The following is a 27,893-nucleotide window of genomic DNA, read 5'->3' on the forward strand; positions in this document are numbered from 1 at the left end:
AGGAAAATTCTGCAGAAAATCCTGACGTGTGCACATAGCCTAAAAGCTGTGATTACTACATGTGGCGTGTTAGTATCAGACCTCGGAGTTATTACTGCCATAATGGGCTATGCTATGCTATGGGCTCTATACTCAGGGGACGCGAGTGGGGAGCGACTTGTGCTTCTATAGGGCACTCAGGATACGGCGGGGGCGCCTGGTTCATGGTGGTCATTTGGCTGCTATAAGGATTGTGACTGCACCATCTGGACATACCAGTGCAAGCTCTTGCTCCAGTCTCCTCATCTCCTCCTGCTTCTCTTCTTTCAGTAAAGCACGGAGCTCATCTACAGCTTCTTGCTTCTCCCGCTGTAGGGCACGCTGATTAATTTCATGCTCCTGAATTGTCTGTCAGTGAAGATTTATTAAACCATTATTGGTCTGGTACCGTCTTTTTACATATTGTATAAATTTCACATCACAGGTGGTGGCATGTTAAATGGCTGCAATGAAACAGAGTGTAAAATTTAAAGGGGTCTGAATACTTTCAGTACCCACTGTATGTAATTTCCAAATTGGGGAGAACCCCAAATAAACCCTCACTAGAAGACCATAAAATGTAACTTTTATTTCTCTTAATTAAAATAAAGCATATACAAAATGTATAAAACGTTTTGTCCCTAATCTGTCTAAGAAGTCTGCAGTTATTTTATGCAGTATTCCTGCTAATTTATATTTAGAAAGTGTATAGCACCCGATATTCTAATACATATTGGCAGAATACAGCAGGACAACAAATTTTAGCACCAGCGTCCCACCAATATGTTTCACTGCGCTAGTGGCGTCATTAGGGGTGATGCTAGAGCGGTGAAACATCTTTGTTCGGGAAGGTGCAGTCCTCAAGAATGACCGGTTAGACCAGTGTCATCGTCGCTCTGCTGATCCAAATTGAGCACTCTACAATAGTGATATCAGTACCAGTGTTGTCTATGCAGCATCAAAGGAGAACAGGGGCACTAAACCTGCCGGGCCATCCTTGCCTGGGTAACCGGTCACTCTGAAACTACAGGGTGGTTGATAACCTAGACAACAATAAGCTATACAGTCATAAATCCCTCTGTGTTCACAGATGGAGAGGATTTTTAATAAGAGGCAAATTGCAAAGTTGCTTCTTGCTTACCAGCACTTTACCATTTTAACCATTTAAAAACTTGAGACAACCCTTTTAAACAGCTTTTTCCTGGCCTGTGTGACAATAAAACCTAATCAATTTGACTATTGGGCAGTCTTACATTTTGGAGGTCAGCACATTTTTTTTCCAATGTCATAGACATCCTGCGCTCTCTTTCCATTGCTTCCCGCAGGTCTGCCATTTCTCGAAGTTTCTCTTCCTCCAAAGTGTGCCTTTGTATTTGAAGAGCGTCTTTTTTTTCACTTTCCCACTTTTTCTGTTCTCGCAGCAATGTATTGTGTACCTTAAATAGAAAAAAATAAAACATTTACTACCTTCATTCCTATTAGGTTATGTGCACATTTGTGTTACGTGTGTTAGTCATTTCATACTTTTCATACTTTGTCACAAAGAACACAAGGAAAGTACAACTCCTGAATGATTTTTCTTCTATTTGAAGAGAAACTATAATATACAGTAATGGCCGAAAGTGTTGGCACCCTTGAAATTGTTCCTGAAAATGTAGTATTTCTCCCTGAAAATTACACGCTTTGTTATACATAGCTTGTTTCCTTTGTATTGGAATAATACAAAAAAAACCAGAAGAAAATGGACATAATTTTACACTAAACCCCAAAAATGGGCACACCCTTTGGCATAAATACCTGCAGTCAATCACTTCCTATAATCATCAACAAGCTTCTTACACCTCTCAACTGGAATTTTGGACCACACTTCTTTTGCAAGCTGCTCTAGGTCTCTCATATTTGAAGGTTGTCTTCTCCTACAGCAATTAGACCTCTCCACAGGTGTGCAATTGAATTTAGATCTTGACTCATTCCTTGCCCCTTCTGAACTCTCCAGCGCTTTTTTTTCCATCCATCTTTGGGTGCTTCTTGAAGTATATTTGGGATCATTGTGCTGCTGGAAGACTCATGACCTAGGACGCAAACCCAGCTTTCTGACATTGGGCACTACGTTGCGACACAAAATCCTTTGGTAATCTTCAGATTTCATGATGACTTGCACACAGTCAAGACACCCAGTGCCAGAGGCAGCAAAACAACCCCAAAACATCTATGAGCCTCCACCATATTTGACTGCAGGTATTTGGAGACACGGGGGGGGGGTCAGCGGGTGCTGTAGTCCGCTAGCCGAAACCGCATGGACCATGGATCATTCCAACTAACGCCCGTTGTCCTTTTAACATGGGCATAATAATACCCAGACAACACGGTGAGGGTAAAGCATTGTGCCAATACTTTATTAAACCACAAGCAGGCACACATAGAACAGTCCCAGCCAAATTTCCAAGATGGTGCACAATTATAGAGTCTCACCCTTCTGCTGACTCACTGGGATAAAAGCAGCTGTTACTTCAGAGATTCCAGGGCCGACTTCCCCACCTCTGGCATGCACACAGAGAGTAGATAACGTAAAGCTTAGGAAGATAACAGTCCACTAAGGTACAAGGCCAGTTGACCAGAGGATTACAACCTGGCTTCAGCTTCCAGGGTCTATTACCCCTCCTGTGGCACATACAGAGAGAAGGTAACGACATGCTTTGGAAGATAACAATCCATTTCCAATGCTGTGTCCTCACAAGATACTATGTTCTTTTCTTTGTAGGCCTCATTCCATTTTGGTTAACAGTAGAATGATATGCTTTACCAAAAGCTTTATCTTGGTCTCATCTGTCCACCAGACGTTTTGCCAGAAGGATTGTGGCTTACTCACATACGTTTTGGCAAACTGCAGTGTGGCTTTTCTTTCTGTCTCTTTGTCAGCAATGGGGACCTCCTAGGTCTCCTGCCATAGCATTTCATTTAATTTAAATTTCGACAGATAGTATGCGCTGACACTGATGCACCCTGAGCTTGCAGGACAGCTTGAATTTCTTTGGATCTTGATTGAGGCTGCTTATTAACCAACCAGATTATCATGCATTGCAACTAGTGATGAGCAAGTGTGCTCGTTGTTCGTGTTTTCCGAGCATGCTCGGGTGTTCGAGTATTTTGAGTGTGCTCGTAGATTATGTTTGTGTCTCCGCAGCTGCATGATTTGCGGCTGCTAGACAGTCTGAATACCTGAGAGGATTCCCTAACAAACGGGCAATCCCTGCATGTGTTCAGGTTGTCTAACAGCCGCAAATCATGCAGCTGCAGAGACACAAACATAATCTAAGAGCACGCCCAAGATACTCGGAGAACACCCGAGCATGCTTGGAAAAGAGGGATTTTTGGTACTTACCGTAAAATCTCTTTCTTGGAGCCTTCATTGGGGACACAGGTTACCATGAGTGTATGCTGCTGTCGTTAGGAGGCTGACACAATGCAAATAAGGAAAGAAAAACTCCTCCTGTAGTTACAGGAGGATAGTTGCAGTATACACCCACCGACAGGCACAAGTCAACTCAGTTGTTGCTAAAGCAGTAGTAAGAGCAAGTATAAACAAACTCAACCTATGTACCAACCCAAAACAACAGCACATTGGCCAACATGGTACAACATAAAAAGAGGGTGCTGTGTCCCCCAATGAAGGCTCCAAGAAAGAGATTTTACTGTAAGTACCAAAAATCCCTCTTTCTTTCTCGCTTCATTGGGGGACACAGGTTACCATGGGACGTCCAAAAGCAGTCCCACGGGTGGGAAAAGTGTTCAGAGAGAAGGAGACTTAGGTCGGTCTGTGGGAAACCGCCGCTTGCAGTATCTTCCTACCCAGGCCTGCGTCAGTAGAGGCCTGAGTATGCAACTTGTAAAACCTAACGACAGAAGAGACGACCAGGTTGCGGCCTTGCAAACCTGCAATGCCGAAGCCTGGTGACGAACGGCCCAGGAAGCTCCCACAGCCCGGGTAGAGTGAGCCCTCACCCCCGGAGGAGGCTGTTTGTCTTGAACGCGGTATGCCTCCAGAACTGCAGAACGAATCTAACGAGCAATTGTGGATTTAGAGGCTGGGAGCCCCTTCCAACGACCTTCAGAGACAAGAAACAGAGGATCGGACTGACGAAAAGAAGCAGTTCTAGAAAGATAGCCTCAGATAGCCCTGACCAAGTCCAGTTTGTGGAGAGATTTCTCCAAGGGATGAACTGGGGAAGGGCATAAGGAAGGAAAGACGATGTCCTCGTTGATGTGAAAAGCCGAAACTACCTTTGGTAGAAAGGAAGGATCAGGCCGAAGGACCACCTTAACCTGGTGCAGAATCAGGAAGAGAGAACGGCAGGACAATGCCGCCAACTCGGAGACTCTCCTAATAGAGGTGATGGTGACCAGGAAGGCCACTTTCCATGAAAGAAGGGAGAAAGAAATGTCCTGAATTGGTTCAAAAGGCGCGCTTTGGAGGGTGCCGAGAACAAGGTTGAGATCCCATGGAGCGACCGGAGAATGGTAAGGAGGCATTATGTGGGCGACGCCATGAAGGAAGGTCTTCACCTGGGGAAGGGAAGCCAGATCCCTTTGGAAGAGAACGGACAGAGCGGACACCTGACCCTTTAAGGTACTTAGGGAAAGGCCCGAGTCGAGACCCGTTTGTAGAAAACCAAGGACTGAGGGAAGGGAAAAAGACATGGGGAACAAACTGTTGTCTTCACACTATCGGAAAAAAGCCTTCCAGCACCTATCATAGATGCGTGAAGATGCCAGTTTCCTTGCCTTTATCATGGTCTGTATGACACTGTGAGAAAAACCTGCGTCCCTTAGGGCCGTGGCCTCAACGGCCATACCATTAAATTCAGAGACCTAGAATTCTGGTGGAAGAGGGGCCCTTGCGATAGAAGATCTGGACGGTCTGGGAGCCTCCAGGGGACATCCGATAGCATGTTCACTAGCTCCGCATACCAGGCTCTCCGAGGCCAATCCGGAGCTACTAACAGAACGGGGACCCCCTCTGCCTTTACCTTTTTTACGATCCTTGGGATCAAGGGAAGAGGCGGAAACAGATAAGGCATCTAGAACTTGGACCACGAGATCACAAGTGCGTCACAACCGACGACCATCGGGTCCCGGGACCTGGATACGTACTGGGGGACCTTGTGGTTCATTCGAGAAGCTATTAGGTCGACATCTGGAACGCCCCACCTCTGATAAATTTGGTTGAAGACGGTGGGGTGGAGAGACCACTCGCCTGACACGAGCCCCTGACGACTCAGAAAATCGGCTTCCCAATTGTCCACCCCTAGAATGTGGACAGCTGATATGGCGGAGACATGGTTTTCCGCCCAAAGCAGAATCTTTGCCACCTCCATCACGACCTGCTTGCTGCAAGTCCCGCCCTGGTGGTTTATGTAAGCCACGGATGTGGCGTTGTCTGACTGAATGCAGACTAATTTTCCCGCGAGGGGGGACTGCCAGCGGAGGAGGGCAAGAAGGATTGCCCTGATCTCCAAGAGACTGATCGGGAGAGGACCTCTTGAACATTCCAGGGACCGTGAGCTGTGAGATTGAGAAAGACCGCTCCCCAACCCTGAAGACTGGAGTCGGTGGTGATGACCTGCCATCGGAGGGGAAGAAATGACCTCCCGCGCAGATTGGAGGTGGATAGCATCCACCAAGTGAGAGACTGCCTCACATTGAGAGACAGGTGAACTGGGTGATCCAAGGAAAGCGGGCTCCTGTCCCAGGCAGACAGGAGGGCAAGCTGGAGAGGGCGAGTGTGGAACTGAGCATAAGATACTGCTTCCATGGAGGTGATCATCTTCTCCAGTACTCTCATGCAGAGCCATAGGGACAGGGCGCTTTAGGGCTTTGATGCCCTGCTGGAGAGATAAGAACTTCTCCTTTGGGAGGAGGACTTGGGCTTGGATGGTGTCGAATTCCATGCCCAGGAACACGAGACGTTGAGTTGGAATTAAGGTCAACTTCTCTTTGTTGCTTATCCAACCGAGATGTATCAGCGTGTCCAGAGTGATCTGGAGGCTCTGGTCGCAGTCCCGGCGAGACGGGCCCTTGACCAGGAGATCGTCGAGATAGGGGATTATGAGAATCCCCTTTGATCAAAGGATAGCCATGACCGCCGCCATTACCTTCGTGAAGACCCTGGGAGCGGACGCCAGGCCGAACGGGAGGGCTATGAACTGGTAATGGTGCTCCTGGATTGCGAAACGAAGGAACCTTTGATGCTGTACACAAACAGAAATGTGTAGGTACGCATCCTGAATGTCCACAGAGCAGATATTCCCCCGGTTCCATGGAAGCGATCACCGAGTGCAGTGACTCCATTTTGAAGTGTTGAATCCGAAGGTGGCGGTTCAACTGCTTGAGGTCCAAAATTGGGAGGAGTGAACCGTCTTTTTTTTTTTTTAACTACGTACAGGTTTGAGTAAAAACCCGAAAACCGCTCGTGGTAAGGAACTGGAACGATCATCGCTGAGGCAAGGAGGGAAGCGACGGCCTGGAGAAGCCCTGGGACATGGGAAGGCTGCTTTGGTGAACGAGAGAGGAAGAAGCGTTTTCCTGGGGGCGAAGAAAATTCTATTTTGTAGCCTGATGTAACAATCTCCCTGACCCAGGCGTCGTCGACCACCGATAACCAAGCCTCCGTGAACAGAAGAAGCCTGCCTCCCACACTGGAAAGATTTCCAGGTGGGGGTGACCCATCATTTAGAAGAAAATCTGTGGCTGCGAGATCCGGAGGGCTTAGAGGAGCGGCTCTTGGGCCTCCAGTGAGGGGTAGGCCTGAAGGAAGGTTTTCTTCTTTCCCCCTGAGCGGAAAAACGGTCCTGCTGAGAGGAACCGCCTGAGGAAGAGAAGGGCTCAAAGGGGCGAAAGGACTGAGGTCCCTTTCTATTGAAGGGACGTCTTGGTTTGGATTAAGGTAGAGAGGTGCTCTTACCACTAGTGGCATCCGAGATGATCTGGTCCAGCTTTGTGCCAAAGAGCCTGGAGCCCTGGAACGGTAGGCCAGTGAGAGATTTTTTTAGAAGCAGGGTCTGCGTTCCATGCCTTCAGCCAAAGGACACGGCGAATAGCAATGATGTTGCTGTTTGCTCTTGCGCAGAAAGCAGCCGCATCCATGGAGGCATTTAAGAGATATTTACCCGCGTGGGAAATCTGGTCTGCTAAATCTGCTAGCTCCTCTGAAGGAGCCGATGCTACAATGCCCCTGTGAAGTATCTTGGCCCAGGCATATACGGCTTTCGCCACCCAAGAGGAGGCGAAATTAGGGTAAAGAGAAGCGCTGGACGCCTCAAAGGCTGATTTGGTTAAAGCCTCAATTTATCTGTCCATAGCGTCCTTGAGAGATGCCGCATCAGGAATGGACAGAACTGTCTGCGAGGATAAGCGTGATACCGCCGGATCTACCTTAGGGGATTCGGACCATTTGCTGACAAGATCTGAACTAAATGAATATAAAATGTCAAGACGCTTTCTTCATGGAAAACGTTTTCCAGGTTGTTCCCAGTGTCTAGAGGTAGTATTCTCAAACTCTTTGTGATTGGGAAAAACTCTGGAGGGCCGTTTTACCCGTTTAAATGAAACGGAGTCGTCCTGGGTAGCTGCATCTTCCTCCTTAAGTTCGAGGGTTTGAATAATAGCCGAAATAAGGCTATCTACCATATCCTGCGTCCCAGAGGTCTGATCTGCATCCGAGTCAGACTCCGACTGAGAAACTACATTCGACCCGACTTCTGCCTCCGAGGAGGGGGAAGTGGGTAGAGTGGGGTATTCTGGATGACGCAGCGGGGTCCAGTGAACTGGATGAGGAACTAGCCAGAGTCCGCTTCCTGGATCTTTTCTCGAATCTGTCCCTGTGTTGTGGTCAGGTGCGTGCGAATCGCCATGGGAGGCGTTCGTGGCACTGGTGGCGGCAGATAGATGCGGTATGCGTTCCAGGACCTGTACCAGGGACTGTGATACTTTAGTCAGGTCTGAGACTGACTGAGACATGGCAACAGCCCACTCCAGGGGAGGGGGAGTGCTCTCATCCCGGGCATTAGGGACTTCCTGAGGGACAGAAGTGGTGGAAGGACTGCAGGACAGACAGAAGGGTGACGGCTGGCCTGAAGCCCACTTTCTCTTACAGTGGGCACAAGCGTAGTGAGTCACCGTAGGGTTATAGCCGGAGGCCCCTGCGGGGTTGGGCATAGGTAGAGGCTGAGTGGCAACTGCAGCAGGACGCTATGAAGGCGATACTGCTGAGGGGAGTAAGGCCGAAGAAAAAAGGCCAGGGATGGAAGAGTGCAGAACCTACCAGACACCCAGCGATGATGCAGCGGCAGCGCAGGTAGCTGTGTTCCCCGCCGGGGCTGAGGAAGTTGCAGAAGTGCAGGTAGCTGCGTTTCCCTCCGGAACGTTGCAAGATCTCGGCTGCAAGATGGACGCTGCTCTTGTGGCCACGCGATGCGCTGAAAGTGAACGGTGGGCGGGGATACTCTCCTGAGGAGACAGGGATGGCAGGCTCCATGTAATTGGCCCGTTGGTCCGAGTGTGCAGAAAAAGGGGGCGTGTCCGGCCGAATAAAGCGAAATCTATGACCCGATAGGCTGACACACCTGAAGGGGTGTGTCCAGCCCAAGAGTGGCCAACGCCAGTGCTGGGACCAAGGGGGGCATGCCTAGCGGTGCAAAAAAGAAAGTATGGCAGAGACTGGTTATGCCGGCAAAGAGGGGGCGTGTCCTGCCGGAAAAAACTGCCGAAGGAGAAAAGGACTGCAAATGCCGGGTATCGCGTGCTAAAGAAGATAAAGGGGAGGGGTGAGGAGGGGAAAAGGTGAGGACTGGCCACCAACAGTCACCCTGAAACACCCAAAAGGGTGACAGGGGACAATGTCCTGCTAGCGGGTCCGAGAGAGGGCGATGTGGGTGATACCACACTGCTCTCTTGGTCGCATAAACGTGGGAAAAACAGGGTGAGAAGTTGCACCCTGTTACCCGGAGAAGTGAATCTGAAAATGAAATGGAAATGATTAAAAAACACACAAAAATACCCTGAAAGAGAAGATAATGCGGATCTGGTGATTAGATCCAGGTCCGCCTCCTACAGACACTAAGCAAAAAGTGAGTTGACTTGTGCGTGTCGGTGGGTGTATATTGCCGAGGAGGCGTTATTTTTCCTTATTTCCTAGCGACAGCAGCATACACCCATGGTAACCTGTGTCCCCCCAATGAAGCGAGAAAGAAACCTGAGTAATGAGCACACTCGCTCATCACGAATTACAACCTTTCATCAATTTTTTTCTGCCATCTACATCCTGGAAGATTAGATACAGTGCCATAGGTTGTAAACGTCTTGATTATAGTGCACACCATGGACAGAGGAACATTAAGATCTCTAGAGACTTGTAGCCATGAGATTGTTGATATTTTCAACAATTTTGTTTCTCAAGTCCTCAGACAGTTCTCTTCTCATCTTTCATTTTTCCATGCTTAGTGTGGCACACACAAACACATAGAGCAAAGATTGAGTCAACTTCTCCCTTTTATATCTGGTTTCAGGTGAGATTTTCATATTGCCTACACCTGTTCCTTACTACAGGTGAGTTTGAACGAGAATCCCATGCTTGGAACAAAGTTGTTTACGCACAATTTTGAAAAGGAGCCAACTATTTTGTCTAGACCATTTTGGGGGTTTTGGGTGAAATTATGCCCAATTTGCCCTTTATTCTCAGTTTTTTTTTTCTTTTGTTCCAATACACACAAAGGAAATGAACATTTGTATAACCAGGGCTGTGGAGTCGGTAAGCCAAACATCCAACGACTCAATTTCCCTGACTCCAACTCCACAGCACTGCCTTAATACTGAGCTTGTTCTTAAAGTGCAGCACAGATTCATCTCAACTAAAAGACTAGATCCTTAGATCAGGAACACAACAGACATTTATAGGACATTTTATAACTTGCCAAATTCTTATGAAAAAATATTCAGTAAATACTGCATTGAACTACTGTACCCAATTTATTATATATTTTAGGAGTCGGAGTCGGTACATTTTATATTGACTCTGATTCCAACGCCACCAAAATGGAAACAAAGTCAAACTCCACAGCAGTGCGTATAATAAAACTCGTGTAATTGCACTAATTTTCTTTGAGACATGCTTCATTTTCTGGAACAATTTCAAGGGTGCCAACATGACTGTACACTGCTATCTTTTCCTTGTATTTATAGACAAACATAAGAGAGAGACGAAAACACTAAGATCACTGCGTCACTCAAAATTAGCGAGTGAGCTGTTCTCAGAGAATAGATGACGAACGGTCTCTCTACACACATTGATAATCGACCAATGAATTTTTACAAAAACATTCGTTCATTGGCCTATGAAAACATGCTGCTCAACAGCCATGAAAAATTAAAGGGCTCAACCGTCAGCTGATTGGATCGTTTACACATACGTAAAAATCACTGTTGTCAGCAGGCTACCTCCCTTAGGCTGGGTTCACATTACGTTTACAGCAGCCCGTTCAACACATATGGTAACGGGCTGCTGTAAACGTAAGTGCCGGTATGGCAGCACGACAGCGCAGATAGAGCATCTGCTAGCTCCATCTGCGCTAGCAGTGACGGACCCGGAAACGCTGCAGCCCGAGTCTCAGGGTCCGTCACTCAATGACGGCACATCACTAGCGCACGCCCATTGTGGGCGGGCGCTAGTGATGCGTCCTACATTGGAGTCAATGGCGGCGTTAAACAGACTACGTTACACCGCGTTATGCCCCTGTGTAACGTAGTCCGTCTAACGGACGCCAGCAACGCAGTGTGAACCCAGCCTTACTAAGCAGGGGATGTGCACTCAACAAATGCTTCCTGTATGAGGACAGAACAATCATATTAATCACAGTAGTCTGTCCCCATACAGTTTCTATGGTGGCATGTGAATAAGCCTTTAAATGGTGCTGACTATGAGCAGAACTCTGCCTGTGTATATGGACCTTTACGTATTGTCGCTGAAAAATAAGCTGTAGTCCTGCAGGTGGTAGATTATATAAGATAAGATCCAGTGAAATATGATCATTACCAACAGTAACAGTAAATGAGTTTTTAAATAAAATGGGAAACTCAATTTCACAAAATAGAAAAGCTCCAGTAATAAAGGCTACAGGTTTACAGCAAGTAACACAAAGTCTCATACCATTTCCCTTGCTTCTTGTTTCAGTTCTAAAGCCAATTTCTTCATGGTTTCCTTCTGTGACTTAAGAGTCTCCTTCCATTTTTCAATTTCCTTGTCTTTAATCTGCACAGAAGAGCATAATATGTGGCTAACAGTGAGAGTGAAAGGCTCTAGCTCAAATCATTTTGTTGTATCAGCGTTAATAATGGTTAAAATTGCTAAGAGCTTGTAAAAACAAGTAACTTTGCAATTTTGACAAGTTGTCTTGGTTACCGACCACCGCTGCAGTCTAGCAGTGGGAGAGCATGGACAATACTTAAAGACGCTTTTAAAGAGAGCGCTGATCTTAAAGCTGGCAGAAGTGGATGATGCGGCCCGCATTACTGTCCCTGTCTCGTCTGATGCACCATAGGAGAGAGCACAGTTCAGACCAGCGGAGCTACCAGCACAGTTCAGACCAGCGGAGCTACCATTCCAAACTGTCAGTCTTTGGTAATTAATGTTGTTCTCACTTCACTTCTCTCCTACCTGCCTCCTGAAGATAACAAGTGGGAACAATCCTTTAATTACCAAAGACTGACATAAATGCTCTGATCCACTCCCGCCTTGACTACTGTAATTCTCTACTAATTGGCCTTCCCCTTACTCGACTTTCCCCTCTCCAGTCTATCCTTAATGCAGCAGCCAGGGTCGTCCATCTGGCTAATCGTTACTAGGACGTGTCTGCTCTTCGCCAGTCATTGCACTGGCTGCCCATTCATTATAGGATCCAATTTAAATTTCTTGTTCTCACCCACAAAGCTCTCCACAGTGCGGGACCCCCTACATCTCCTCCCTCGCATGTTTATCGGCCTACCTGCTCTCTACGCTCTGCAAGTAAGTTTTGACTAACATCCTCAGTAATCCGTACCTCCCACTCCCAGCTCCAAGACTTCTCTCGAGTTGCACCAATTCTTTGGAATACTCTACCTCAGGAAATTAGGACTAATCACAACTTACACAGTTTTAGGCTCTCCCTAAAAACACATCTGTCTAGGGCGGCCTATCACATTCCCTAACTAAAGTCCTATTATATATAGTCCATTCACTATTTCTCTGATCAAAATCCTCCATAAAAATCCACCGCACCCAAAAGCTCCACAAATACTGGCTGGTGACTACCTCATGCAGCCTTTATCTGCCCCCATTCTATCAAGATGGCTGGACCATCATTGTAAATAAGCACCTGTATTTTGTAGATTGTAAGCTCTTATAAGCAGGGTCATCATCATATTTGCTGTAATTTTTGTATTATGTTTAACTTTGTTATTTATGACTGTTTTATATAAACTGCTGAATTATAAAGCGCTGTGGAATATGTTGGCGCTATATAAATAAAGATTATTATTATTATTATCATTATTAATTACCAATGCACAATGTTCTGTCACTTAGCAATAGTGCCTTTATTAGTGAGCATTGGAAGATCTGGCCAGCACTATTATCAAATGCTTTTCAACAAAAACTAAACCTTTAGCAAAGTACAGCACTATTCTTGTGCTGTGGATGTGTCAGTACTTCAGCCTGCTTTAGAGGAAAACCAAAAACATGTGATGCACTGAAAAACAAGAAAAATATTCCTAGTGCGGTGAAATTGCAAAAATAAAAAATCTGCAATTCTGCCATTGTTATTTGGGTTTCTTTTTTACATCATTGTTCATTAAAAAGTACCTGACATCATGATTCTCCAAGTCACTGCAATTAATGCAGTACTAAGATTGTTATTTTTTTAAATGATTGAAGTGGAGAAAACATAATTCAGAAATTTGTAAAAAAAATAAAAAATAAAAAAAAAAAGTCGCCATTTTGGCATTTCAATTTTTTCAGGTTCTTTACAATTGCAATAGGGGTTAATCAACGGTAATATTTTTATAGTTCATACTTTTTTGAACATAATATCAAATGGGTTTATTTTTGTAATTTTGAAAATGTATTTATTTTTAAAGGGAAATAAAGAGGGTCGATTAGAATTTTTTTTATATATATATAAAAAAAGTTTTGTTTCTATTTCTTTATCTTTTAGTCCCTTAGGGGACTTGAACCTATGAACACTTATACTATATACTGCAATACCATAGTTTTGCAGTCTACAGTTAAATCATGGCTGTGGCTGAGCTTCGCAGGAAGCCCCCAGCTGTAACGGTAACCCACACAGGTATCCTGTAATCACCATGCAGGGACTGATGAGATGCAGTGCAAGCACGCTGACAATGACGTCATTTAAATTCTGCTGTCAGAGATTGACAGTGGCCTATAAACAGTTAACGGCGGTGCATCTGTCTGGTATGAAGCTGAATCAGATCCTGAGGCAGCTTCATTTATTCCTTTGTTGATCTATGATGCAAATGTGTGCGCATCGGGGTTAAACCGGTGAATAAGTGCTATGATACAGATCATCCATGTTTAGAACTATATTCAGCACCTTACCTCTACAGAATTTACCACTTTATCCATTTCTTTCTTCAGAGATTCTGCTTGATCCTGAAGAGCTTTTGCTTTGACTTGTTCCATATTTTCTGCAAACTTAAATAAAAGAACAGACAGAAACCATAATAGCGCTTACTTGTTACATAGCATCACCTAAACAATAAGTAGCAATATTAGATTTCATTGACTATTATTAATATCTTTTGCAATTCTTTCATAGTGCTTGTAGTGTGTAACCCCATCAGGGAAGGTAATGGACATACCTGTTGAATTTCCTTTTGTTTTTGGTTCTGTAGTTCTTCTTTCAGCTTTGAGATCTGGAGATCCTGGCAAAATAATAAGATATTTAGTAATATTTCTAAGTGTTACTTTATTTTGTAGACCTTGAAATTCCATCCAGATCCGATTCCTGACACCCTACTGATCTTACAAGACTGCTCAGAAGTGCTCAGCTCAGGAAGCAGAGGTGCTTACCTCCGGCTTCAGTGTGCACACAGAGCGGAGTACAGACCCGTGGACATTCTACTGAGTCGCCATATGTATTCCATCATTTGTTCCTATTTAAACTTTCAACATTGCTTATGTCCCTTTTCTAAAGAAAAATTGGATGGTGATTTGTGTAATGGGGCGAGAGCCTACATGGACTGATACATTTACTAGAATTTATGCCAGAAAGTGGTGTACATTTTTGGGAAAATCCATACCAGGCTATGAATGGCATAGTTTACATTTTTGGGCGTAAGCACAGTAAGCTAGGCACCAAATTTATTATGAGGTTATTATTAAATTGGCTGCATTTCACATTTCACATTGAGTTTTTTTTTATTAAGGCCAAGTGCACACGTTGCAGAATTTCCGAGGCAATTCCGCAACTCCTGCAGCGGGTATATCGCATGCGGAATTGGCATGCATATTCCCGCTAAACACTAGCGATTTGCAAGCGTTTTTAACTTGCAGAATGCTAGCGTTTTCCAAGAGATCTGTAGCATCGCTTGGAAAACTGATTGACAGGTTGCTCACAGATGTCAAACATAGTGTTTGACAAAGTGTGACCAACTTTTTACTATTGATGGTGCCTATGCAGCATCAATAGTAAAATGATAGAATGTTAAAAAAAATTAAAAATCATGATATTCTCACCTTCTGCGTCCCCGGCAGCCTTCCCGCTCCTTGCGATGTTCCGGTCCCAATAATGCATTGTGGCAAAACCCCCAGATGATGTTGCGGTCTCGCGAGACCGCTACGTCATCACAGGTAATTTTCGCAATGCATTATTGGGAACAGAAGCATTCCGAGGAGCGGGAAGGCTGCCGGGGACGCAGAAGGTGAGAATATCATCATTTTTTATTTTAATTCTTTTTTTTTAACAATTATATGATTCCCAGGGCCTGGAGGAGAGTCTCCTGTCCTCCACCCTGGGTACCAACCGCACATGGTACTCTTACTTCCCGCATGGTGGGCATAGCCCCATGCAGGAAGTAAGGGGATCACTGAATTCCTATGTGTGCGGAAACGATTCCGCCGCAGAAAGAAAAGCAACATGTGCACAAAAATTGCGGATTGCATTCTAATAATAGGATGCTTAATGTATGCGGGGTTTTTTTGCGTTTGTATAGCGAAAAACCGAGAAAAAAATGCGAAAAATCCTGAATGTGTGCACACAGCCTAAGACCACGCTAAAAATGTCCCCCATAAACGTTTATGTATTTGCGTCTGTGCCTGGTACTGTAGCTACTGCAGATATGGTCACGGTGGTGACATGTCTTCTTCTACCCCTTTGTTAAGTTGACCACTGAGAAATTCTCTATTTATAAACAGTCGACAGAAGTACGGTATATCTGAATTTCCAATGTATATTTGCATTCAACATTCCTGACATTTACGATAATCCAGACGAATACCTTTCAATATTTGCAAATTGTTCAAACTTGACATCCAAGCCCCCAAGCCCAATCCACAGGATGCCAACAAAACCTACCAGAATTTCTTTTTTGGGGCTTATGTACTACGCACCCCCTTTTCTGAGTTCTGTTGAATAACGACATATTGGAAAGGATGCAAATGATTACCGTACTAATGCATAACTGCAGAAGGTAATTTGCCGATCAGCGCTGAATATATGAGTGTTCCCGGCCAGCTTTACTGAGCAATGTGCTGGACGTAGAGACATACATACCTTGTCCTGCTGATGCTGGAGCTGGAGTTCAACCAGGCGCTTACTGTGTTCTTCCTTGAGGACTTCAGCTGCCAGCACCCGGGCTTCCTTCTCAGCTTTCACCGAGGCTATAACATCTCTCAGCTTAAGCATGTCCAGCTCTTTCTCAGACAGGATCTTCTCAAGGGAAGAAGTCCTTGTGCTTTGTTCTCTGACCTGGGAAGTTAGATCAGTGATCTGTTGGTCGTACATGTCTTTTTGTTCCCTGGATTCTTCCGCATGAGTCTGTAATTACAGAGTAAGTTGAAAAATGTAAAACAGAAAAACTATTGAACACTCTGTAGGATTGTTTTTTAAATTAAATATTTTTTATTATTAAAATTCATTTTGTAACACAACAGTAAAAAATCAACAACTCAACCATGAAATGGGCACAGTCCCTCTTCTATCCCCCCACAACATATGACCACTTTGTAGGATTGTTAGTACAAACACTGTCTACATAGCCATACTACAGCCATAGTCTCTGACACCGTAGTGTTTAGTCTATTAGGATCAAAGTGTCAATCACCAGACTCCTCCATCAACACTTGTATTCTATTAATTGAGAGATCAGGTTAAAGGGGTATTCCATCTCTAAGATCCTATCCAAATATGCAGTAGGTGTAATAATAATATTAGCAAATACCTTCAATTAGAAATATAGTATATCTTCTGATTTGCCATGTCGCTTACCCCATGGGCATTGCAATAGCTTAGGTATCCATAGTTATGACCACTAAAAGCTAACAAACTGTCACTATGTGTGTGGTCGTAACCATGGATACCCAAGCTACTGCAATCCCATGCACATGGAGTAAGCAACATAACAAATCAGGAGAATTACACTACATTTCTAATTGGAGGCATTTGCAAATATTATTATCATTATTACACCTTCTACATATTAGGATAGGATCTTGGAGATGGGAATACCCCTTTAAGTATCAATATGTATCATAGCCCCTTCACCACCGAACCTGTTTTTACCTTCCTGACCAGACCAAATTTTACAATTCTGACCAGTGTCACTTTATGAGGTAATAACTCCGGAACGCATCAACATATGCCAGTAATCCTGAGACTGTTTTTTTCTGACACATTGCACTTTACGTTACTGGTAAATTTAGTTAGATATTTTTGTGTTTATTTGTGAAAATATTGGAATTTTGGCAAAAACTTCCCAATTTTCAAACTCATAACTTTTATGCCCTTAAACCAGATAGTTAAAGTATATCACGTAAAATAGTGTAGTTGATAAATAACATTTCCCACGTCTACTTTACATCATAAACATAATTTATTTTCCTTAGGAAGCCCCTAAGCCTGTTTTCACCTTCATGACCAGGCCATATTTTACAATTCTGACCAGTGCCACTTTATGAGGTAATAACTCATTCAATGGATCACACTGCTTTTTTTGACATATTGTACTTCATGATCATAGTAACAAATTTTCAATAGTGGTAAAAAATGTAAACTTTTTATGCCCTTAAATCGGAGAGTTATGTCGCACAAAATAATTACTAAATATCATTTCTCACAATGTCAACTTTTCATCAGCAAAGTTTTTGAAACATTTTCTTTTCTTGTTAGGAAGCTATAAGGGTTAAAAGTTGACCAGCAATTAATTTATTTATTTATTTTTTTTACAAAATTTACAAAACTATTTTTTTAGAGACCACATCACATTTGAAGTGACTTTGAGGGCTCTATATGACAGAAAATACCCAAAAGTGACACCATTCTAAAAACTGAACCCCTCAAAGTGCTCAAAACCACATTCAAGAAGTTTATTAACCCCTCAGGTGCTTCACAGAAATTTTTGGAATATAAAATGTAAAAATTAATATTTAACTTTTTTTCAAAAAAATGTTACTTTAGACTACAATTTTTTTAATCTTCACAAGGGTAACAGGAAAAATAGACTCCAAAATTTGCTGTGCAATTTCTTCTGAGCATGCCAATACCCCATGTGTGGGGAAAAATCAGTTTGACTGCACGGAAGAGCTCGGAACAGAAGGAGCTCCATTTGACCTTTTGAATGTAAAATTTGCTATGTCGCATTTGGAAAGCCGCTGATGTGCTTAAAGGGCACCTGTCACCCCATTTTTTCCGTATGAGATAAAAATACTGTTAAATAGGGCCTGAGCTGTGCATTACAACAGTGTATTTTGTGGACCCCGATTCCCCACCTATGCTGCCAAAATACATTACCAAAGTAGCCGTTTTCGCCTGTCAATCAGGCTGGTCTGGTCAGATGGGCGTGGTGTCTTCCCCCAGATCTTGTTTAGTTTTCCGTTGGTGGCGTAGTGGTTTGCGCATGCCCAAGGTCCCGAATCCACTGCACAGGGGAGTTAAAAGAGCGCGATGTGCACTATTTCATTGGTGATCGGTGGGGGCGGCCATCTTCCTTTGGCCGCGCGTGCGCAGAAGCGGCGCTCTGCTGGCCGCGGCTTCAGGAAAATGGCCGCGGGATGCCGCGCGTGCGCAGATGGAGATCGCGGCGGCCATTTTCCTGAAGCCGAGATGCGAACTCTGCTTCAGGAAAATGGCCGCCGCGATCTCCATATGTTAATGAAATGTTTTTTCATTTAAAAAAATGAGAAAGCCATCCCACCTCATCAAGGCTACCGTAATTGGGACAATCCTAACTCTAATATTAACCCCTTCAAGACGCGGCCCTTTTTCGTTTTTGCGTTTTCGTTTTTCACTTCCCTCCTTCCCAGAGCCATAACTTTTTTATTTTTCCGTCAATATGGTCATGTGAGGGCTTATTTTTTGCGGGACGAGTTGTACTTTTGAACGACACCATTGGTTTTACCATGTCTTGCACTAGAAAACGGGAAAAAAATTCCAAGTGCGGTGAAATTGCAAAAAAAGTGCAATCCCACACTTGTTTTTTGTTTGGCTTTTTTGCTAGGTTCACTAAATGCTAAAACTAACCTGCCATTGTGATTCTCTAGGTCCTTACGAGTTCATAGACACGTAACATGTCTAAGTTATTTTTTATCTAAGTGGTGAAAAAAAATTCAAAACTTTGCTTAAAAAAAAAAAAAAGCGCCATTTTCCGATACCCGAAGCGTCTCCATTTTTCGTGATCTGGGGTCGGGTGAGGGCTTATTTTTTGCGTGCCAAGCTGACGTTTTTATTGATACCACTTTTGTGCAGATACGGTCTTCTGATCGCCCGTTATTGCATTTTAATGCAATGTCGTGGCGACCAAAAAAACGTAATTCTGGCATTTCAAATTTTTTTCTCGCTATGCTGTTTGGCGATCAGGTTAATGCTTTTTTTTTAAATTGATAGATTGGGCGATTCTGAACACGGCGATACCAAATACGTGTAGGTTTGATTTTTTTTTAATTGTTTTATTTAGGATGGGGCGAAAGGGGGGTGTTTTAAACTTTTATATTTTTTTCATATTTTTAAAAACACTTTTTTTTTTTTTACTTGTGCCATGCTTCAATAGCCTCCATGGGAGGCTAGAAGCTGGCACAACTCGATCGGCTCAGCTACATAGCAGCGATCATCAGATCTCTGCTTGAAATGCAGGCTTGCTGTGAGCGCCGACCACAGGGGGGCGCTCACAGCAGGCCGGCATCAGTAACCATAGAGGTCCAAGGACCTCTATGGTTACTGTCCAGACACATCGCCGACCCCCGATCATGTGACGGGGGTCCGTGATGCGCTCATTTCCGGCCGCGCGGCCAGAAGCGGTAGTTAAATGCCGCTGTCAGCGTTTGACAGCGGCATTTAACAGGTTAATAGCAGCAGGTGAATCGCGATTTCACCCGCCGCTATTGCGCGCACATGTCAGCTGTACAAAACAGTTGACATGTCGCGACTTTGATGTGGGCTCACCGCCGGAGGCCGCATCAAAGGGGGAGACACGACATGCGCAGTAATAGTACGGCGCATGTCGTGAAGGGGTTAAAAACCTTATCGTTTGTCAAGTGACATGCATGTGGATAAGGGCTGAGACGGCCAGTGCGAACATGCGCTTACATGCTGCATGCACACCAATTTATGTCCCAGTTCATACCTTTGGGTTTTTTCTGTCTGTCTGCATCATGTGCATATAAAGGTGTGGCCTTCCTTTCTTTTGAGCTAGGCATTATTGATGTGGTCTCCTTAGGCTCCGTGTCCAATAATTGGGGTCAGTCCGTCCCAGCCCTTACCCACATGCATGTCACTTGACAAACGGTAAGGTTTTTAATATTAGAGTCAGGACTGTCCCAATTGCGAGGCGGGATAGCTTTCGCATTTTTTGGATCAAAAAAACATGTTAACTAAATACCGTATATTATTTTCATGCACTATGCTATTTATTTACTGCAGGGTATTTAATCATTATGTTTCTGTCTTTGTTTTTTTCTGTTCAGTGGCTAGTGTGAATATGCGCTTACACACTGCATGCACACCAATTTACATCCCGGTTCATATCTTTGGGGTTTTTTTCATGCACAGTACACAGCTCAGAAGGGAAGTAGCGCCATATTGGAGTTCAGGTTTTGCTGGAATGGTTTGAGGGTGCCATGTCACATTGTAGAGCCCCTGAGGTGCCAGAGCAGCAGAACCCCCCATAAGTGACCCCATTTTACAAACTACACCTCTCATTGAATTCATCTAGGGGTGCAGTAGTCAGATTCACACCACAGGTGGGTCACAGAATTTTATACCATTGGGCAATGAAGAAAAAAAATTATATTTTTACCACCAAAATTATGTTTTAGACAAAGATTTTACATTTTCACAATGGGAAATGGGTAAAAATGGCACCAAAATGTATCCCACAATTTCTACTGAATATAGAAATACCCCATATGTGGCTGTACAGTACTGCTTAGCCATACAGCGAGATTCGAGAGGGACGGAGCGCTATTTGCCTCCTGGAGCGCAGATTTTCTTAGAATCGTTTGCTGACTTCATATATCGGGATCCTAAGTGCTGGAAGAGCAGAATCCCCTTTCAAGGGACCCTATTTTGGAAAATATACCCCTTTGGGAATTTATCTACAGGTGTAGTGACGATTTTGACTCCATGAGTGTTTTCCAGAAACAAGCATTATGGATGTTGCTGAGTGAAAATTGCAAATCTGCCATTGTAGTGCCCGTACATTGCAGTGCCCATACATTGTAGTGCCCAGTACTACATTATAGTGCACAGTATATTATGCCCTGCTCGTACTTCTGGAGACATGTACCCATAAATTAAGTGGCTACAGAAATGCCAATCATGTTGATGCTAAAGGTGGTTTAGAAACACTGTGGGGCTCAAAAGGGGGGGGCAATTTGGATTTTTGAATTTGATGGGGCAAAATTTGCTGTACTTCTTTTGGGGGTGAGGAGCCATAGCGATTTTCCAGAGCCTTTGTGTTACCAGTAATGTGAAAGCCACTATATTTCCATTGACAGATGATGGACCTGAGTGGGGACTTTATTTTTTTGTGGATTGAGTTGAAGCTTTTATTGGGAATATTTTGCATAACATTTTGGATCACATTTATCCTGAATGCTACACTGAGCACTTACATCACGGTTTCTAAATCTCCGAATGATGTGATTCAGATGAAACCCCTGACAGATCCAATCAGTATAAGGAGGCAGCAGAGTGACTCTGGACTCTCTCTGTCCTCTGTTCAGCGTTGTACTTCTTTTCAAAAGTGCACAAAACTGTAGTCAACCACGCTTTTTTGCAAACTTAAAAAGACGGACACCCAGCTCATAGGCCACAGTGTCTCCATCTGCTTCATTAAAGGGAATCTTCTGCCTGGGGTTCAGTCGGAATCATGTATTTCAGAGATATACATGGAAACTCTGTTGTTAGCGCTCAGCATAGAGCGCAGGATAAATGTGCGCTGAGCCTTACTGTGATCTTTGTGAGGCAGAATGAAAAGATCAACAGCAGGTCAAGAATTTGTTCTATTTATATTTTACGTCGTTCCTCGTGTGGTATAAGTGATTAGACAACTTTATTCTTCTGGTCGGTGTGATTACAGCGATACCAGATTTACATATTTTTTTTTACATTTGGCTGAAGTCACACATTAAGACTTTTTTTTTGCAAAAATAAATTTTTGCATCGCCCTATTTTGAGAGCTAGAATTTTTCAATATTTCTGCTGACTGAGTCATGAGAGGGATGGTTTTCTGTAGGACGAGTTGACGCTTTTACTGGTACCATTTTCAGGCACATAACTTTTTTTTATTGTTTTCTATAATGATTTTTCGGAGGAAGAATGAACAAAAAACTGAAATTATTATTTATTATTAGGGATGAGCGAATATACTCGTTACTCGAGATTTCCCGAGCACGCTTGGGTGTCCTCCGAGTATTTTTTAGTGCTCGGAAATTTAGTTTTTATTGCCGCAGCTGAATGATTTACATCTGTTACCCAGCATAAGTACATGTGGGGGTTGCCTGGTTGCTGGGTGAGAATACAGTAGGCAAGGGTAGAGCTGGTCGTGCAGCGGCTTGGCCGATCAGTGGTTACTGCAGGTTGTAGGATTGTCAGAAGAAGTGGGTCTTCAGGTTCTTTTTGAAGGTTTCGATGGTAGGCGAGAGTCTGATGTTTTTTGGTAGAGGGTTCCAGAGTAGGGGTGATGCGCGAGAGAAATCTTGTATATGATTGTGGGAAGAGGAGATAAGAGGGGAGTAGAGGAGGAGATCTTGTGAGGATCGGAGGTTGCTTGCAGGTAAGTACCGTGAGACGAGGTCAAAGATGTATGGAGGAGACAGGCTGTGGATGGCTTTGTATGTCATGGTTAGGGTTTTGTACTGGAGTCTCTGGGCAATGGGGAGCCAGTGAAGGGATTGACAGAGGGGAGAGGCCGGGGAATAGCGGGGGGACAGGTGGATTAGTCGGGCAGCAGAGTTTAGAATAGATTGGAGGGGTGCGAGAGTGTTAGAGGGGAGGCCACAGAGCAGGAGGTTACAGTAGTCAAGGCGAGAGATGATGAGGGCATGGACTAGGGGATTTGCGGATTCTTGGTTGAGGAATGCACGGATCCGTGAAATATTTTTGAGTTGAAGGCGGCAGGAAGTGGAAAGGGCTTGGATATGTGGTTTGAAGGAGGGATCAGTGTCAAGGATTACCCCGAGGCAGCAAGCTTGTGGGACTGGGGAGAGTGGGCAGCCGTTTACTGTAATGGATAGGTTCGTTGGGGGGGTCGCGTGAGATGGGGGAAAGATGATGTGCAGCGCCCCAGAGTCCTGGTCGTTGCAGTACTGTGGCTCCGCCACTAAGGGGAGCTATGGTGCGTCTGATGGCACTGAAGGAGTTCATCTGATCAGGTATCACAGACACCAATACATTTCACAGTCGGGCCTCCGGGGGGAGCTAAGGGTTCTATTCACTAGGCCACTCCCCACCATAGTGGGTAAACTGGGGGTCAGGCAGGAAGTTAGATCAGAAAGGTGACTGGGTTGGAACCAGGCAACACCTTGTGGCAGAGGGTGTTGTGGGGGAAGATACAGTAGGGTCTCTGTCAGGGGTGGGATCCTGACAGAGGCTTGGCAACTTGAACGAACGTAACGGGCCCGTGCCTGCTCCGGGTAGCGGCGGTGCCCAAGGAAGGACTAGAAGAGAGATAGATTGTGCTGAGTGAGAAACGAGATCACGCAAAAGGAGAAATACAAGTAGGGGTCGTGCTGTAAGACCAAGGCAACATCCTACTGAGGCGCACTACCGGTGGCCGGAACGCCGAGGGAGTATAATAACATTCAGCTTCAAGCAATACTTCAAACAGCGGCAGGACAGTCAGTCTAAGGCGGGCTGTCTAACTTAAATCACCTATGCAGTCTTGGGGGGCAACTTGTGGAGAGGGGCGACTCTAGGGTCCCGGAAGAGCTCCGAGCCTACCCGTCAAACGGGTGCCGTCCCAACCAGAACACCAGGGAGGGACGGAGGATTAGCAGAACATCATCTAATTGAGTTGTGAGGGAACTTAAGAAACAGACACAACAGTTGTGGGGACTTTCCGTAAGCACAGCAGGGAAGGACCACAACACATAGCGCTAGAAGGAAGGCACCGATTTCCACCTGTGAAGAGAACTCTGGAGGTGCCATTGGACCGGCCGGACTTGCGCAGCCTGGTGAACCGTATTCTGGACTGAGGACCTAGAGATCTTCAGTAAAGAGGTAAAGAGACTGCAACCTGGTGTCCTCGTTATTTACTGCACTGCACCACTACAGCCTCATCACCATCATCCGTTATACCTATTACACTGTGCGCCCCTCGGCAGGGTCACGGACCGGGCCTAGCCACCGTGACAACCCCGGAGCAGAGACGCAGAGGCCCGGCACCGGGTACCCCTCGGCCCTGCGGCAGTGGGGGCGCTACAAACTTGGCGTCACGAACAGGATCTACTTAAGCCTGAAGAATCAGGTCATGTGTGCCTTGGAACTGTGATTTGTTGTGCTTGAACTGTACTTTATTGCAAAGACTGTGCTGCGCCATTTACCGCCAAAATCCGCCGCCATTGCAGCGCTGAGGAGAGCGCAGGAGAAGAGGAGGGGCGTGGAGTAGGCGTGGGCAAGCTGGAGAGCGCGAACAGCAATGGCCGCCCAGTCTAAATATTTTTGTGTCCTGCGGACGTGTCCGTCAACAGCCGAGGTCCGCCTCCTGATCCTGTTTGGAGGGTGGAGACCATGGAGACGGGGCCGCCCACGAAAGAGACCGCGGGAAGAAGACACTGGAGACGAGATAAAGATGGCGACGCCGGAAGCACCGCATGGGAATGATCGGACTCGGAGAGAGGCTGGACAGCCCAATGTGGCCCGGGGTACGCCGTCACTGCGGGAGCTGACCCTTGCAGAGCCAACGATGGGCCGACCTCCCCGGCCGCCGTCGGAGGAGTGTATGGCCGCGGCCGAGGCCCGACAAATAGCACGCCGCTTAGAGGCTGATGCCCGCGTGCTCGCTCGACTGGGCCAGCCCACGGAGATCCGTCTGTCTCCAGTGTCCCCGACTCCTCCCAACCCGGCCGCGGCTGAAGATACGCTGCAAACACAGGGCATGAGGATCCTGCCGGAGGCCGAACACCTGCGGCATCTGATGACGGCGTGGCGGAGCCGGCCCCAGCCTGCAGCTCAGATTGATCTGACCAGCGTTGCGGAGATCCCCTCGTCCCACTGGGGTGTAGTGGTCTCCTTTAACCCCCCCGATATGGGAGAGGGGTTATCCAGGAGATCGGGGAGCCGCTACAAGTCCACGTGGACCGAGAGGAGGTGGAACCTTGCAGTGGAAGGTTCGATCGCGACCTGGAGCCAGGTGATGCCGTAACTTACACCAGGTGGAGGAGAGCAACCGGCGAAGCTGGCTGGATGGCGCGGGGCGTCCAGCGGTGCGTCGCGCTCCAGGCCGCCGCTGCAACCCCCGAAGATGAACCTCCCGCCGAAAAGACAACGGAACCTGATCCTGCGGAGCAGCGGGGGACCCGGACCCACCATGTACCTTGGGGGCGCGCCGGAGCCTCGGTGAAAAGAACATCCCGGCGAGGGATCCTGTCGTTGTTGGGGCGGGACCCTATCCTTGAACCAGCCGGACGACCTGTTGGTCTGGTGAGGCCCGGGAGGAAACCACCTTCTTCCCCGAAGAACGAGTAAGCATGACTGCTTTAAATATGTACATAGTTCTTAACTGTTGGTGTGTTGATTTCTGATGCTGCTAAAACCCGTCCAGGGTTAACTCTTAAGGGGATCCTTCTGTTGACCCGGGATCCCTATTGTTTTGTTTTTGTTTGATTTTTCCAAGTTTTTGCACAAAGTTTCCAGAACTGCTGAAATCATGAACAGTGCATGATCCGAACTTCTTGTACATAGTTTGCACCTTATTAAAGGTGCTCCCTACTGGTTTTACTTAAAGAAGGACTCTTTGTGAAGATACCACACTGGAACCTTTGTTGAGTACGGACTGGTAGCCTGAGAAGGCGTGCTACCTCATAGAGACTTAGTCCCTTCTTAAAGGGGATGTTCATTTGTCGCACTTAAACGATGATGTTGCTTTAAGATAGGTAGCAATAATGTTTGACGAAAGGAAATGATGATAATGTTTACATGGGTAAGTTATATGTGTTCAACTAGTTAATTGTGAAGAAATGCTGATGATGTTCTCTGAAAAGGAAAAGTGAAAGATAGTAGAAGGATGCAGTGGGCCCGTGGGGGTAGACGTGGTGTCCAGCATGCATATTAGTGAGAAAAATAATGAGAAGGTTTGATGTTGTGTAAAGAAAATGGTTAATTACGTTGATAGATAATTAGGATAGAAGGTAAACCCTGAGTCCTCATAGGAGCCATACAGAGATGGCTCAGTGATCTTAAACTGAAAGTATGTTATGTTCTATACTGTGTATAGTAGTTGAAAAGACAGAAGGCTCGGGCTGAAAGGAGCGGTCCTGTAAGAAAGGAGAGGCAGTAGGTCTGGTGCCGTTAGGACAGGCGGTCCTGCAGATTTAAAGAAGGAGAATGAAAAAGTTAAATTACCTTATAATGTGATTATAGGAAGGTCTTTAGTGGATTTAGAGTGTATGTCCTTAAAGGCAATGTTAAATTATTGTTCAACAATTTCGCACTTAGTAGAATACCCGGTTGGGTAAGAAAAGTTATTTGTAGCATGTTGCTATGATATTTAACCACGTTTGTAACGTTCAAGTGTCCTTACCTCCCATAAAGGGAAGCCTGTTTAAATATGCTTATTGTTATTACACTCAACAAAACTGTATGTCTTTTTGCTAACTTGTATTGTTGTTTTCTTCCCAGTCCCGGAGTACTGTGTTTAACCAGGGGGGAGTGCAGCGCCCCAGAGTCCTGGTCGTTGCAGTACTGTGGCTCCGCCACTAAGGGGAGCTATGGTGCGTCTGATGGCACTGAAGGAGTTCATCTGATCAGGTATCACAGACACCAATACATTTCACAGTCGGGCCTCCGGGGGGAGCTAAGGGTTCTATTCACTAGGCCACTCCCCACCATAGTGGGTAAACTGGGGGTCAGGCAGGAAGTTAGATCAGAAAGCTGACTGGGTTGGAACCAGGCAACACCTTGTGGCAGAGGGTGTTGTGGGGGAAGATACAGTAGGGTCTCTGTCAGGGGTGGGATCCTGACAGAGGCTTGGCAACTTGAACGAACGTAACGGGCCCGTGCCTGCTCCGGGTAGCGGCGGTGCCCAAGGAAGGACTAGAAGAGAGATAGATTGTGCTGAGTGAGAAACGAGATCACGCAAAAGGAGAAATACCAGTAGGGGTCGTGCTGTAAGACTGAGGCAACATCCTACTGAGGTGCACTACCGGTGGCCGGAACGCCGAGGGAGTATAATAACATTCAGCTTCAAGCAATACTTCAAACAGCGGCAGGACAGTCAGTCTAAGGCGGGCTGTCTAACTTAAATCACCTATGCAGTCTTGGGGGGGCAACTTGTGGAGAGGGGCGACTCTAGAGTCCCGGAAGAGCTCCGAGCCTACCCGTCAAACGGGTGCCGTCCCAACCAGAACACCAGGGAGGGACGGAGGATTAGCAGAACATCATCTAATTGAGTTGTGAGGGAACTTAAGAAACAGACACAACAGTTGTGGGGACTTTCCGTAAGCACAGCAGGGAAGGACCACAACACATAGCGCTAGAAGGAAGGCACCGATTTCCACCTGTGAAGAGAACTCTGGAGGTGCCATTGGACCGGCCGGACTTGCGCAGCCTGGTGAACCGTATTCTGGACTGAGGACCTAGAGATCTTCAGTAAAGAGGTAAAGAGACTGCAACCTGGTGTCCTCGTTATTTACTGCACTGCACCACTACAGCCTCATCACCATCATCCGTTATACCTATTACACTGTGCGCCCCTCGGCAGGGTCACGGACCGGGCCTAGCCACCGTGACAACCCCGGAGCAGAGACGCAGAGGCCCGGCACCGGGTACCCCTCGGCCCTGCGGCAGTGGGGGCGCTACAGATGAATTCTGTTTTGTCCATGTTAAGTTTCAGAAATCTAGCGAAGAAGGATGAAATAGTGGACAGACATTGAGGGATTCTGGTTATTAGGGAGA

General features: G+C 45.8%; 1 protein-coding gene across 3 annotated transcripts in view; it reads right to left on the reverse strand.

Annotated features, from left to right (window-relative positions):
* The window catches only part of LOC143808731 (uncharacterized), a 135,991-nt gene that overhangs the window by 23,716 nt on the left and 84,382 nt on the right, over positions 1-27,893 (reverse strand). For all 3 annotated transcript variants that reach the window (XM_077291694.1, XM_077291677.1, XM_077291686.1), the window contains 6 exons: positions 15,840-16,103; positions 13,927-13,989; positions 13,664-13,759; positions 11,219-11,320; positions 1,272-1,454; positions 256-387 (listed from right to left, as the gene is read on the reverse strand). In XM_077291694.1, the coding sequence (XP_077147809.1) occupies positions 256-387; positions 1,272-1,454; positions 11,219-11,320; positions 13,664-13,759; positions 13,927-13,989; positions 15,840-16,103 (840 nt within the window). The remainder of the gene's footprint in view (positions 1-255; positions 388-1,271; positions 1,455-11,218; positions 11,321-13,663; positions 13,760-13,926; positions 13,990-15,839; positions 16,104-27,893) is intronic.

The sequence above is a fragment of the Ranitomeya variabilis genome, chromosome 1 (genome assembly GCF_051348905.1).
Source record: "Ranitomeya variabilis isolate aRanVar5 chromosome 1, aRanVar5.hap1, whole genome shotgun sequence".
Classification (NCBI taxonomy): domain Eukaryota; kingdom Metazoa; phylum Chordata; class Amphibia; order Anura; family Dendrobatidae; genus Ranitomeya; species Ranitomeya variabilis.